The 15,199-nt window shown below is 42.2% G+C and overlaps 1 protein-coding gene across 2 annotated transcripts in view; it reads left to right on the top strand.

Annotated features, from left to right (window-relative positions):
• Positions 1-15,199, top strand: part of NOSTRIN (nitric oxide synthase trafficking) — a 64,048-nt gene that overhangs the window by 12,720 nt on the left and 36,129 nt on the right. For both annotated transcript variants that reach the window (XM_050750460.1, XM_050750459.1), the window contains exon 3: positions 12,397-12,480. In XM_050750460.1, the coding sequence (XP_050606417.1) occupies positions 12,397-12,480 (84 nt within the window). The remainder of the gene's footprint in view (positions 1-12,396; positions 12,481-15,199) is intronic.

The following is a 15,199-nucleotide window of genomic DNA, read 5'->3' as shown; positions in this document are numbered from 1 at the left end:
TTAGTTTAATTAGATCCCATTTGTCAATTTTGGCTTTTGTTGCCATTGCTTTTGGTGTTTTAGACATGAAGTCCTTGCCCATGCCTATGTCCTCAATGGTATTACCTAGGTTTTCTTCTAGGGTTTTTATGGTTTTAGGTCTAACATTTAAGTCTCTAATCCATCTTGAATTAATTTTCGTATAAGGAGTAAGGAAAGGATCCAGTTTCAGCTTTCTACTTATGGCTAGCCAATTATCCCAGCACCATTTATTAACTAGGGAATCCTTTCCCCATTTCTTGTTTTTGTCAGGTTTGTCAAAGATCAGATGGCTGTAGATGTGTGGTATTATTTCTGAGGGCTCTGTTCTGTTCCATTGGTCTATATCTCTGTTTTTTTGGTACCAGTACCATGCTGTTTTGGTTACTGTAGCCTTGTAGTATAGTTTGAAGTCAGGTAGCGTGATGCCTCCAGCTTTGTTCTTTTGGCATAGGATTGTCTTGGCAAGGTGGGCTCTTTTTTGGTTCCATATGAACTTTAAAGCAGTTTTTTCCAATTCTGTGAAGAAAGTCACTGGTAGCTTAATGGGGATGGCATTGAATCTATAAATTACCTTGGGCAGTATGGCCATTTTCACAATATTGATTCTTCCTATCCATGAGCATGGTATGTTCTTCCATTTGTTTGTGTCCTCTTTTATTTCACTGAGCAGTGGTTTGTAGTTCTCCTTGAAGAAGTCCTTTACATCCCTTGTAAGTTGGATTCCTAGGTATTTTATTTTCTTTGAAGCTATTGTGAATGGGAGTTCATTCATGATTTGGCTCTCTGTTTGTCCCTAACAGCCAAATTGCTCTGGTTCCATGACAGAGAAAGCGGGAGGGGCCATCTGAGAGGTCATTTCTTTTATAAGAAAATATTGTTATCAGTCCCAAAGGAAATTATTTTAAATAAGACCAGTTATTTTTATGAATCCTACAAATTCAACTTATTACCTAGATTAGAAAGCCACCTTCTGCCTGCAGACCAGGAAGAATCTATGCATGTATCCGCCAGGCATATAACCTGGGTTGTAGTCATCTAGGCATTAATTATTTGGTATCTGAGAGTTCAAAATTAGTGCCTGGTAGAGAGCTGTGAAGATAGAAGACAGGCAATAGATGATGCCTGCTGGTAAACAGACTCAATAGTGAACTGAAAAACTCTGGGGTGGGGGGTCACTGCTTGAAGTCTGTCTCACTGTTTTCCTTTTTCTAGATCACTCCACATCCCCACCTTGCCACCGACATCCACTTTCTTCATACAGTCAGAGCCTTCATTTCTTATTTTTGTTTTCTTGAAGTCTCTTCCTAGGGCTGCCATCTGCCCTGAACCTATTAATGTGTGAAACCCTCCAATCACTTATTCTAGAGTGACAAATATGTCCAGTGGGGAAGAAACACTTGGGTAGCTGAAGATATCTCCCCTCATAGCTTTACCTCCTTATAGAGAAGAATTTAGAATTTGAACATCTCAAGAGTCTACTGGTTAGCAAAATTACAAGCACATTCCTGGATAAAGACTGTATAGTATGAGTACAAAGAACAGATCTAATGTTTTACCGAGATCAAAAAATTTCATGCTACATATTAGGTCATTTATGTAATAAATGCTTTTCTGAACATTTTCTAAAGCTAAACTTGTACAATTAAATTATTTCCCCTTAGCAAGAAGCCATTTTTAAAGTTGTTTTGTATTGATTCCTGGTAAATGTACATTTGCAGTGTCTCCTTATCTTGAGCTTTCAAGTTTCCTCCCCTTGCTCAGCTTTTAGATCATGTAGTTAACCTGAAGGATGCTTGTCCACACTAAAAGAGATGACTTTTGGGAATAACTATTTTCTAATGGACACAAATATTCTATTAATCTATGAATATGTGGCACATTATATACTTTTAGACAGCATTCCTGTGTATTAGCAGGCAAAGACATAGGCCACTTCTCAGGGCTGGATCATTTCTCTCCCACACAGTAACATGATTCTGAGGTCACTCCCTCTTCCTAGTGTGTTTGAACTGAGTCAACAATTATGTTGGTTATTTATTAAACCATATCAACAAGGATGGATGGTCACAGCATGGCTGGGATTACATTTGCCTCGACTCTCCCCATTCTGTGAAGTCAGAAATTCCTCCTCTAGATATACATTGGATAGAAGGCTGATTCCCACCAGCTATCTAGAAATGAGCCTTGGCCTTATTTTCCTCTTAAAGGTGGGCTTATTACATGTGAAACAATGGTAAGCTTCCCTTGTATTAGAAAAATACCTGGAAAGCCATTACTCTTCAAAAGAAGCTATCTTGTTACTTACGGTTACAGACAAGTAATGGGAAACCCAATAAGAAAGTAAAATGGTAGTCTTGGAATATATTCAGTAGGCATTTCCATTGAGGGTTATGACAGACAACGATGAAGGCAAATCCGTGACCAGCAGGATGCAAAATACAGTGAAGGAGGACATGGGGTTTTGAATGAGGGGTACCTGCCACCTAAAATGCATTCAGTAAATACTTGCAGACTGAATAAATAAATAAATGGGCTGGGTGCAGTGGCTTATGCCTGCAATCCTAACACTTTGGGAGGCCGAGATGGCAGGATTGCTTGAGGCCAGGAGTTTGAGCCTGGTCAACATAGCACAACCCATCTCTATTTTCATGAGAATTTTTTTAAATAAATGAAAGATAGTTAAGAGTTTTTAAAAATTATTATACCTACATTATTAAAACAAGGCCTTTACTGTCCTTGGAGGTGTGCGTTTCCAGACCCCTTACTTAAGAGCTCCTGGAATGTGGTTCTGCTTGACAGAGCTCTGCGTTAGCACTTGGATACCAGAGGCAGCACCACAGTCAAGCTGCCAGGCCAGAGAATGTTTCCTTTCCAAACTCAACTGCTCTCTTGCACTTATTCTGATTGAGTGGTGATAGAAAAGTGCAGTTGTTACTAAAACACCCTTTTGCCTGGATATTCTGCAATTCATGGTCATGCTTAGCTTCTTTTATCCAATTAGCTACTTCAGCTTCTTTTTTCGCAGTAGCGAACAGATTTAGCCAGAGAAACATAGCAGCTCCTACAATGCCTAATGCCAAAGTTATCAGGTTCACTTTAATACAATTACAGATCAGATTTAAAGAGACAAAGGTACATTCTCAGAAACACTTTGTGAATGTTTGGCTTCCTGCATCCTCACAGCTAATGTTTAAACAGACTTTGACTGGAAAATCAATTGTTCCTCTGTACGGGAGTTTAAGATCAGGTTTTCAAATGCCAAGATCTGCTGCTCTGAACTTTAAAAAGAAAAGATTAAAAGAAGGAGGTATAGTTGGCCACTTGTTCAATCCATGATTCATTGCAGACACTGTCAACAAAGCAATAACAAATTGAAATTAAATATTTGAAAAATCGTCTTTCACTCTACCGTTATCCTGGGTGACCTTAACTCCCACAGTTTTAGCTCTCTTGCATATTGATGATTTACAAATGTGCAGTACTAGGAACATGTCTAAACCGTACTTCAAACCATATATTTCACAGTATATTGGACATTTCCACCTAGAAGTCCCATGGAACCACAAAGTCAATATGTCCAAAACAGGGTTTATCTGCTCCTCTCCAAAGCTGGTCCTCCTTCTGGGAACCACTGCCCAGTCAATCAAGCTCAATGCCTGGGACCATCCATATCCATGATTCTGTCCATCTCAACTCATGACTAAGACCGTATTTCTCTCTTTGAAACCCCTTTGATATCCATAGCTTTCTTTTTATTTTATGGCCTCTTCCACTGTTCTGGCAAAACTCTCTCAAACTATTCTGTCTAGGAATGCTGCCTTATAGCCGTGGAGTTTGTATGCTGCACAAAGGCACACGGCTGAGTGGGATGAATGGAGGCGGAAATCCAATCCACTCTTACCCCTTACGCCTTTTACTCTGACAGAGCTGTGCCCCTTTAGAGGACGCCCGTTTCCAATCCAAGCAAAGTTACCTGAATCTGTGGGCTAGCTGAGGCCCTGTGCCTATCTTTAATGCACCTTTCACTCTGTAGCCATGACCCTGTTTAAGATCCTTCAAAGACTCCCATGACCTTTAGGATAAAATTTAGCCCTCATCATTTTATAAAAGGGCCTTTGAGATCTGAACTCTGCCTTCCTGTTTACTTTGTCTCTCTCCATCTCCGCATGATCCCTGCCTCTCTCCTTACTGAGCCACTTGCAATCCCACCCCACTTGTATCCCACTCACACTCCTGCCATCACCACCACTGCCACCACACGTGGATCCCTGCATTTGCACAGGCTGTATCGCCTGCCTGGTAGATGTTTCATCACCTTCATTGCCTGGCTGCATTCAACACATTCTTTAAGATCCAGTCATCCTACCATGGCAGGCCTTCCTTAACTCCAGTGTCTAGTCTCCAAAAAATGCTCCTCAGTTCTATGTGCAGAATTAGTGCTTGCATCTGTCGTAGCTCTTACAGCCTGCACTGTTATTCTCTGTTCACTTGTCTGTCTCCTTCCCTAGAGGCTGAACTCCTTGAGGGTCTTTGTGTCCCACGTGACTAGCATGGGCCTCGCGCAGAGTAGGCATTCAATAGATGCTCACTGAGTAAGTGGAGACACTAATGTATGAGTGACTCTGTGCCTTCCAGGCACTCACAACGTTAAAGAAGATCAAGTTAGGCTATTTCTGAGGAGTCATAAGTGGGTATGTCAAAGACACTTACTGGCATAATATGTAGCATATTATTTTGAACAAAAGCTAGAAAAAGTAATAAAATCACAGGAGAGACCATTTATTCAGCACAACCCATAGACCAGCCACTGTGTTAAATGTGTCTTAACTTGATCTCTTTAATTATCTCACAACCCACAGCATACATACTTCTCTCCATTTCTGATTTACAGATGGGGATATGGAAAATATGATACATTTGGATTCCTACCCAGCTCAACCCAGGCTCAGTGCCAGGGTATCCCCAAGTGGATAGGCAATTTTGGGCACTGCTGTGGGGGACCCACCATGCTCGGGGGTCCTGGTTCAGCCCCCTTTGCAGAGTCTTAGGGTCCTGTATGGAAAGGGACAGCAGCAGTCATGAAGCCCAGTGGCTTTCAAACCTTATAGCTCAAGGGGTTTGTGGGGAGCCCGCAGGGGCTACCTCAGGGGGTGAGGAGGAGGTTACATGGGCAGGGTTCTGCTTCCTCCTCACTCTTTCTCCCTTTTAATCAGATCAACTTGACTGGTATTTATAAGATACGGTGGGATTCTGTATAAAATTTTGTTTCCCTGCTAAAAAGTTTTGAAAACTGCCTTTCTCATCCACTTTATCTGAATTCCCTCACCACAATACACCCTGTTCGCCCTTACCCCACACACTAATGCACTAAGCTTGGGAATGAACGCACACTTTAGGCTCTGAAGTTCTACAGCTGCCATCGCTCACGTTTACCCTGGGCCAGAGTGAGCCGGGTCTCAGTGAGACTCACAGACTAGACATTCAAGAAGGGCATCATTCAGGTCTTATCCTCCTGTTTCAGCATTTTTTATACTGTTCTCAGGAAGCAGAATTAAGACAATTAGTAATGCTGCACTGGGCTAGCAAGTGAGCCAGCCACTCCAACAACAGAGCGTCCATATGAAAATGTGTTTCAAGCTGCCGGTAATGAACTTTACAACCTGTTTGTAAGAGGAGCTTGTGATGGTCTTTCAAAAGACATACCAATGAAGTTTGGATGGAAAATATCAGCACATCCACCCGCAAACCGGAAGCTGGTGCTGGTCCAAAGAAGGAACTTAAAAGATGTGTGATATCCCGACAGAAGAATTTGAGGTTACTAAAATTTCTTCTCAATTTATAATGAAGGGAGGACTCTGTCACCTGCTTCTTTCAAGCATGAGAAGGGCTTAGCCCTGTTTTATGTTTTTAGAGATGGGGTTCTCATTCTGCTGCTCAGGCTGGAGTGCAGTGGTGCAATTACAGCTCACTGCAGCCTCAAACTCCTGTGCTCAGGAACTCCTCTCGCCTCAGCCTCTCAAGTAGCTAGGACTGCAAGTGTGTGCCTCTACTCTGGGCTAATTTTAAACAATTCTGTAGAAATGGGATCTTGATATGTTGCCTAGGCTAGTCTCAAACCCTTGATCTCAATGATTCTCCCTCCTCGTCCTCTGGAGTAGATGGGATTACAGGCTCAAGTCACTGCTCCTGGCCTTAACTCCATTTTAATTAATTCCTCATAGACACAGGGGGGCAACTACAGTTTGTTTTTTAAACTACTTTTCATTATCTTAATTTTACAAAAGCAGGATAGTCTAAAATTGATTACATGGTCACATATTCTTACAGTTTAATTTGTACTTTATCCAAAATACTGAATCTGTAACCAGATATTTTCCATCTCTCTTTTCTTTCAAAAATATAATTTATTTTAAATTCTAAGTCAAACAGTCAAACATTGCTCTTTGACTTATCAACTGGCCTTCATTATTACTAATGAAATAATATTGACCAGCCTTGCATGCTGAGAGAAAATTAGAATATAAATGGATTAAAAGTCAGGGCATGTCATTTTCTTGGTCCAGAATCTTGTTTAGGGTATTAAAAAAATTTTTAATTTTTAATTTTTGTGGGCATATAGTAGGTGTATATATTTACAGGGCAGGGTCCAGAATCTTTAAAACCACTGGACTATTCTGAGATTGGGTTGCCTATCAAAATATATATGCATCACCAATGCAACAGGCCAAGACAATTGCTTGGAGAAGGCATTTTAACTTGTATTAGCTATGGTGGCAGTAGAATGGAAAGAAAAAAATGGGAAAGGGCTAGAGAATTAAGCCCAATGTCTTTACAAGCTTGTTTCTGACTATTTTAATGAGGGAATGAAAATTTCACATCTCAATGTGAGATTAGCTCTGCTCTCTCTACTCCCTTTGCATGTGGTACTTTTTCAGCTTGAACCGAGATAAAGCACCTCCTTTTGAGAGATGAGAAGAAATCATTCTAAGTGGGGTATGCCTTGCTGCCTCTGCCTTGGGAAAACACCTAGGTCATTTTATTTCTATTTAGCAGGCATCCTGAAAGGATACATATATTGCCTCATTAGACCGGAAGCATGGAAGAGCCGTGGAAGTGTTTGTTTCCATTTACAAACATTCTGACTTACAAAAATAACAGCTTTCTTCACGCTTGCCACTTGGAACATGGCTTCGTATAAAAGAGCGATTCTCTCAGGGGAAGAATTTAACCGTTAACATCTGTTGAGATAGAAGCCATTCAGGGCTAGAGGCCTGGGAGAGGTTTCCTTATATCTATGCAGAAAGAGTGCACAGTGACACTGTCCCACACCCATCCTCCCCACCGCATTTCATTTCCTTCTGTCTTGCAGAGTAATTTGCTCAGGTTCCCAAACTGGTCATTAGGATTTAAAATGCAAGAGTAGATGATTGCAGCCTGCTTTGCTTGGTTGATTTGAATGCTAGTTCTAAACCCTTTGGGGTCATCAGTAAGTTACAGGCAAAGAGAGAGGGTACACTCGTGCTGTTCAGAGAGGCAGTGTCCAACTCACTCCAGCCCAAAGTATTAGCTCGGTGACATTTGCTGTCAGAGCCCCCATCCTTCCCACTTTGCCAGACCCTCAACATCCCCACTTCCTATTCCCCAAATGCCTTGCAACTGCACAGATGCCTTTGGAATAGGCCCGGAAGCTCATTATGTCTGCACCGAGGCTGCTGTGAATTGGGACTCCAGCTACACAGCCTCCAGGAGCTGTGCTGATTCAGAACACTGCAATTAAAGGTGAAGTGAGAGGCGGTATCAATTTTTGAAAGCACTTTTGTTCCACTTCTCCCACAATTCTCCATCTGCAATCTCTTCCCCAAAACTTCAGAGGTAGGAAAGAGGTGTGGTTAAGCAGGCAGGTTCCCCAGCCAGATTGCCCAGGGCTGGAATCTAAGTCTGTCACCATCACTTCCTTCCTGTGTGCCCTCAGGCTAGTGACTGACCCAACTCTCTGTGCCTTGGTGTTCCCTTCCATGAAATGGGTAGACAGAGTATACCTGCCTCACGGGTTATCAGGGATTAAATGAGGAAATATACCTAAAGCCCTTAGAATGATGCAAAGCACTTAGAATGATGCCTAGCACGTTGTAAGTGCCCAGTAAGTGTTGGAGGTTCCTGTTTCTTGCCTAGGGAGAACACAGGTCAAGCATCAGCATGTCACAAAGGTGATGCAACACCTTTGTCAGGAGACCACTGTTTGGACACTCTCTTTTATGTGCAATATACAGGAACTTTTAACCTATATACCATTCTATAAACCCACAAATCTGCCCTGCTGAAGATTTCTAAGGTACTTGTCTGTAAAGAGAAGACTCCCAACACAAGAAATGCTGTGTGGTAGTTGAACCTCTTTAGGCTGGTTTCCTATTATGCTCAAGAGAAAGCTGACAGAAACACCAGGGCACAGGAGAAAAGCTGGCCAAACTGAAAAAAAAAAAAAAAAAAAAAGCCCCAAATCACCTCAAAGTGAACAAGCACCCCTTTTTCATACCACCAAAGCCCAACTTTTTTTTCCCCAAGTGGAATAAACTTGACAACATAAAGGAAAGCAACACTTCTTTCTGGTGTCCTTTTTAGGTCTGCTTAGCCTCAGAAACACCTTTGTACAGCCTGCAAGAACATTCTGAAAGTAGAATGGAATTCTGAGGAAGAGGCTGTGACTGACAGCATTACCTTTCCTGTTAGAAACCGTTCAGGATTGTTCTAGAGCCAAAGGACAAGAAATCTGGGGATTCTTCCTCCCACACCATCCCCACCTCTGTGTATTCCTTCTGAATACACAATGATCACATTAGAAGAATTAATATTTAGTAAGAATGATTTTTGTGCCTTGCACTGAGCTGAACATTATAAAAAGCATTATCCTATTTAATGCTCTTTGTGCTGCTTCCAAGAAAGAATGCAATGCTGGAAAGAAAAGACCTAAACAGCCCTCTGGTTAGCTTTCCTGTACTCAGAAAGGGTTTATGTGTCTAGCTATTTCAAGTGCTAGACAGCTGTGTGCTCTAACATCAGGGCTGAGCACAGCTCAAACTACAGAGACTGCATCTAAACAGCTTGTTAATTTACAGTTCTCAAAAGTGGTGAGGTAAGAACAAGTCTATGGCAGAGACCAGTAAGAATTCCAACCAGGACCTGGTGGGAAGTCCATTCACTTATTCATTCATTCATTTGTGACATACATGCTGAGTGCCTGTTATGTGCCAAGCACTCTTCTAGGCCTAGGGATACAGCAACGAACAAAGCCATTCTTGATCCTTATAGAACTGTTCACATCCTAGGGGTGTTCACCAGAGTAAACTAAAAAATTATAATGTGATACAAGATACAATAAGACACAAATAAAACTGTAAGGGGAGAGTGGCGAGGATCCTTTTTTAGATGGGGCAAACCTCTGCGGTGGTGATGTTCGAGCATCTCCTGTTGGGGATGACACAAAGGAGAATACCATGCGGCTATGTAGCAGAAGCACTCGGCAGAGGCCACAGCAAGTGCAAAGGCCCTGAGGCAGGATGGCAGTTGGCCACTGAGTAGGAGTAGAATCAGCCAAGTTGTGACTGGCAGGAAGGGAAATCAGAGAGGCTGCCAGAGTCACATGATGCAGAGCTTTACAGGTCAGCAGCAATCGTTCCAGACATTGAGCCCCTAGTAGACTTGGGCTCTTAACACATTTTATTTTTCATAAAACCCCCTTTAAGTAGGTCATATAACTTCTTTTTTAACAGTACCTGAAGCCACTCCTACTGAATGATAGAGATTTCCTGGGGTTCCAGAGCATCTGAGTTCATCAAGGGTGATGGTCTCTCCCAGCTGGCTGTTAACCAGCACTCTCTTTTTCTCTCTCTTTCCATCAACTGGGACATATTCCTAGAGCAGAGAAATCTATTTTTAAGTGCAATGAGATATTTATTGACTGGCTTCATTGTCTCAAAATACTGGCCTCAGCCTTTCCTTATGTCTGGGCAAATTCTGACACCAAATGGTTGTTTTCTGCAGCTAGGCCTTAACATACATCCTACGATGACTTTCTTACAAAAAGTGATAAAATCAACTTAAAGCACAGCTGTACCAACAGAAAAAAAAAAAGAATAGTAATTTAGCAATAGATCAATAGCCCATCATCTCTGGATTTCATTTTCTAGAAGAGGGCTGTCTTTCTTTCCTCAGTCTGTGACATGGAGTTAATTTGTGTGAAAACATGCAGGTATTAGACTAGTTGTTAGAGAGCTCTGGGATGTTTCCCAAATGAAATAGCATCATAAATCATTCTAAAAATACAATAAAAATAGATTAACACACTGAAAAATGCAGTGAAAACTCTTAGGGTCCATATTAAAAGGGGAAACATAATATAAATTGAACTTAATTCCTTACATTTTTATTCTCTGTAGTCAAAAGTGATATGAAGATGCCCTCATTTTAGCTATAGATGGTCCTATAAATAGGACATGGTAAAATAGGTTTAAGATGAGAGTGATTCAATCTATCCAAAAGAACCAAGGGGTTTGCTTTTGGAGGGCATGCCCGGACTTCCTACTGAGCCTTGTCCTGCACAGAAAGTAATAGAAATTCATTTTCTAAATCTGGTGTTGGCTACCACTGCAGATTCCCATTAGAAAGTTACTGCTTGGTTAATCCAATCGTAATTTATTTTATTGCCAACGATTATAATCTAGAGCTAATCTGATTAGTGCTAATATCCTGAGATCAGTAGGACAGTTTTCTGTTCGTTACTAGTTGTATTTGTTTTGTTTTTATTTTTGTTTAAGGTGGAGTCTCGCTCTGTCACCCAGGCTAGAGTGCAGTGGCATGATTTCGGCTCACTGCAACCTCCGCCTCCTGGGTTCAAGCAATTCTCCTGCCTCAGCCTCCTGAATAGCTGAGACTACAGGCGCCCGCCACCATGCCTGGCTAATTTTTTGTATTTTTAGTAGAGATGGGGTTTCAATGTGTTAGCCAGGATGATCTCGATCTCCTGACCTTGTGATCCGCCCGCCTCGGCCTCCCAAAGTGCTAGGATTACAGGCGTGAGCCGCTGCACCTGGCCAATTGCATTAGTTTTTAGGGCCGTCATAAAGCCACAGACTTAGTGGCTTAAACGGAAGTGTATTGGCTCACAGTTCTGGAGGCTAGCAGTCAGAGGTGCGTTGTGAGGGCTGTGAGGGAGAATTTGTTCTGTGCCTCTGTCCTGGCTTCTGATGATTTGCTGGTAATCTTTGGCATTCCTTGGCTTGTAGATGCACCACTCAGATCTATGCCTTCATGTTCACATGGCGTTTTCTCTGTGTGCATGTCTGATTACGTCCACATTTTCCCTTTATATAAGAACACATTCATATAGGGTTTGGGCCCACCCTAGTGACCTCATTTTAACTTGATCATCATCTGCAAACACCCTATTCCCACATGAGGTCACATTCACAGGCACTGGGGAGTAGGACTTCACCTTCTTCTTGGGAGACACAATTCAACCCATTAGTGTGATGTCAAAGGAGCTTAGTTAAAAACTCTTCTTTTGGGCCCGGCACAGTGGCTCATGCCTGTAATCCCAGCACTTTGGGAGGCCTAGACGGGTGGATCACCTGAGGTCAGGAGTTTGAGACCAGCCTGACCAGCATGCTGAAACCCCGTTTCTACTAAAAATACAAAATTAGCTGGTCATGGTGGTGCGTGCCTATAATCCCAGCTACTTGAGAGGCTGAGGCAAGAGAATCGCTTGAACCTGGTAGGTGGAAGTTGCAATGAGGCAAGATTGTGCCACTGCACTCCAGCCTGGGCAACAAGAGGGAAACTCCATCTCAAAACAAAAACAAACCTCTGTCTTTTTAGGAGCCTGTTGGATACCCTTCAGGATTATGCTTAAGGACAAGAGGATCCTTGTAGTAAACAAATCATCTCTTTATGTAGGCATTACATTTTCAGCCTGACCCCTCCTTCATGCATACATGTGTGCATGTGTGCATCTGTGTGTGTGTTTGCTTGATTTCTAGCCAGTGCATCCTATTTTTTTTTTTTGAGATGGAGTCTTGCTTTGTCGCCCAGGCTGCAGTGCAGTGGCATAATCTCAGCTCACTGCAACATCCGCCTCTCATGTTCAAGCGATTCTTGCACCTCAGCCTCCCAAGTAGCTGGGATTACAGGCTTCCACCACCACACCTGGCTAATTTTTGTATTTTTAGTAGAGATGGAGTTTCACCATGTTGGCCAGGCTGGTCTTGAAGTCCTGGCCTCAAGTGATCTGCCTGCCTTGGCCTCCCAAAGTGCTGGGATTATAGGTGTGAGCCATTGCGCCCAGCCCAGCACATCCCATTTAACTAGTCTTTTTTCTAACAGGGCAAACCTGGAAATTAGCTATGCCAAAGGACTTCAGAAACTGGCAAGCAAGCTGAGCAAAGCATTACAGAACACGAGAAAAAGGTAAGTATTGTGGCAAAGGTAAGGCAAAATCATCCCTTTTTTTCATTTGTTTTGTTTTCTTTCGAGACAGGGTCTTGCTCTGTTACCTGGGTTAGAATACAGTGGCACAATCACAGCTTACTGCACCCTTAATCCCCCAGGCTCAAGTGATCCTCCCACCCAGCCTCCCATATAGAGTAGCTGGGACCATGCCCTGCTAAATTTGTTTTTTGTTGAGATAAGGGCTTACTATGTTGCCCAGGTTGGTCTTGAACTCCTGGGCTCAAGTGATCCTCCTGCTTTGGCCTTCCAAAGTGCTGGGATTACATGTGTGAGCCACCACACCCAGCAAAATCATTCTTAAAAGTAGTAAAAAGTGACATATGTTCCACTCCAGCTTCCTCTTCTAAACATGGCAAGTACATCACATCAAGCATGGCTTCCAGTTCTTGGGCACTTACCGTGTGCATGCACTGTGTTAATGCTTTACTGATACCCCCATTTAATCCTCATCAGAACCCTTGAGAGGTCTTGTTATCCCTGTTTACAGATAAGGACTTGAGACTTGGAAAGTTCAAGATACTTCCCCCAGTCACCCAGATCATGAGTTGCATAGCTGGATTCTTCCTCAGTGTTTATGACTCCTAAGGTCACATTCATAATAGGCCTTGGTAATGACATTTAACTTGGGAAGTGGTGTTGTAAAGTCAGATTGTCTTGGAGTCAGGAAGTATGAATCCTATGTTTTCTGTATTCTATGACCTTTGACAAGTAACCTGGCCTCTGTGTGCCTTTATTTCTTCCTCTGTTGGAGAGAGTAATAATATTTGCTCTATTGTGTGTGCGTAGGCATATTAAATGAGATCATGCGTGTGACGAGCTTAGCACATTATGTGCTGAAAGGTGTTGGTTCACATTCTTTTCAACATATTGCAGCACTAAGAATGAAGTAGTTTCCTTTATTGGGAGAGAGAAGAAAGATAGTGGTATACCAAAAATAGTTCATTCGTGGTAATTTGCTACAAAGATTCTTGATTAATACATGCAGACGTGCCCTTGAACTGGCAGTACCATTGTAGAGGTCTCTTTTGATGATGAAAGAGATAAAGAGGGGAAAGGAAAAAAAGAAGCCTTCTGGAGCTCATATTTCTATTCTTCTTTAGGCATCAGCCATAATAACAAATGGTGACTTTGAAGGTGCTCTAGCTTTATTTTTATTTTTAGGACAGTCTTTTAGTAGACTACAGTAAACCAGTATAGCACAGTGGTTGAGTATAGATAGACTGCCCAGGTTTAAATTCTAACTCTACCACTTACCGGGTGAATGACCTAGGACAATTTATCTTATCTCTCAAGATCTCTTTAAAATAAAAGTAAAGCCTATCTCTTATGGCTGCTGTGAGAATTAAATGCGGTAATAGAAGAAGTATGCTTAGCAGAGTACCTGGCAGGGAACGAAAGCTCTGTGAATGTCCATTATGTTTTTGATTCGAATTGCCTCCTGAGGAATGAGAGGTATAGGGGTGTAGGGGTGTGTGTATTGTGCTGCAGCTGTGGCATCCAGCAGAATACTACCAAAGAGTTGGCAGGTCCAGAATGTTAGGCCAACTGGGATTAGTACAGTATTTAACAGTGAATATTAGTCAATTTTTATCCATACTCAAATCTGTGTTAGGTACTACAGATATCTTATTACTTCATTACTTCTAATTCTCTTTCTTTCTTTCCTTTCTTTCCCCTCCATCTCTCCCTCCCTCCCTCCCTCCCTTCCTTCCTTCCTTCCTTCTCTTTCAATTTTTACCCCGTCTTTTCCCAGGTGTTGACCAAGTTACTTCTACTTTAAAAGATCAGTTAAGTGAGGGCCAGAGATTCTTCCAAGGTCATGCAGAAAACAAAGGGGGAGCATCTCCATTCAGACACAGGCCCTTCTGAGGCCACATGCTTGGTCCTGTCCTGATATCCAGCTCCTCCAAGGGGCAAATGTCAGATATTCTACCCTAAAATGTACCTGACTTCATTTTTTAAAAATCAGCTATATTGAGTTTTAATTTACATGCAATAATAAGCACCCATTTTAAGCATATGATCTGATCAGTTTTGACATATGTAAATACCCTGTGTAGCCACCACTAAAATCAAAATGTGGACATTTTCATCACACCAAAAGATTTATCATGCCTGTTTGTGCTCCTTCCCACCCAATCCCAAACAACCACTGATCTGCTTCCTGTCAATATAGATTCATTTAGTGTTTTCTGGAATCTCCTATAATTGTAAGTACATAGCAGGTATGCTCTTGTGCCTAAGCTCGTATCTGGCTTTGGATGCGTAGAAAATCTGGCATCTTTTGGTCTAGTTCTCTTATTCTTAGACTGCAGGATGCAAACTAAGGCATTTTGAGGCAAAACCTCTGCACCATTCTGATTAAGGCAAGGATGCAGATCCACCCCCTTCCTCTTCATCAGAATCTACACAGGCCTCTGTACTTGGGGTTTCTTGATGTGACTGGACTTACTATCCTGACTGTTGAAGGCAGACTAGATAGGGCCACTGTGGGAGAAAAATGACATCACACTTCCTAATCCTCCCACTATGCCATGAGGGACTGGGTAGCATTATCCTTTGTGTTAAAGTGAGATACTGCTTATAGGACCATAAACTATCTGAGCTGTTGTCTTCAAACCCAGCAGGGAACAGGAGCCGGACTCCAACCCCAAGGACAGCAGCAGGACGTGAGCAG

Source organism: Macaca thibetana, chromosome 12 (assembly GCF_024542745.1).
Source record: "Macaca thibetana thibetana isolate TM-01 chromosome 12, ASM2454274v1, whole genome shotgun sequence".
Taxonomy (NCBI): Eukaryota; Metazoa; Chordata; class Mammalia; order Primates; family Cercopithecidae; genus Macaca; species Macaca thibetana.
The sequence above is the reverse complement of the archived record's forward strand: the minus strand, read 5'-3'. Positions and strand labels throughout refer to the sequence as shown.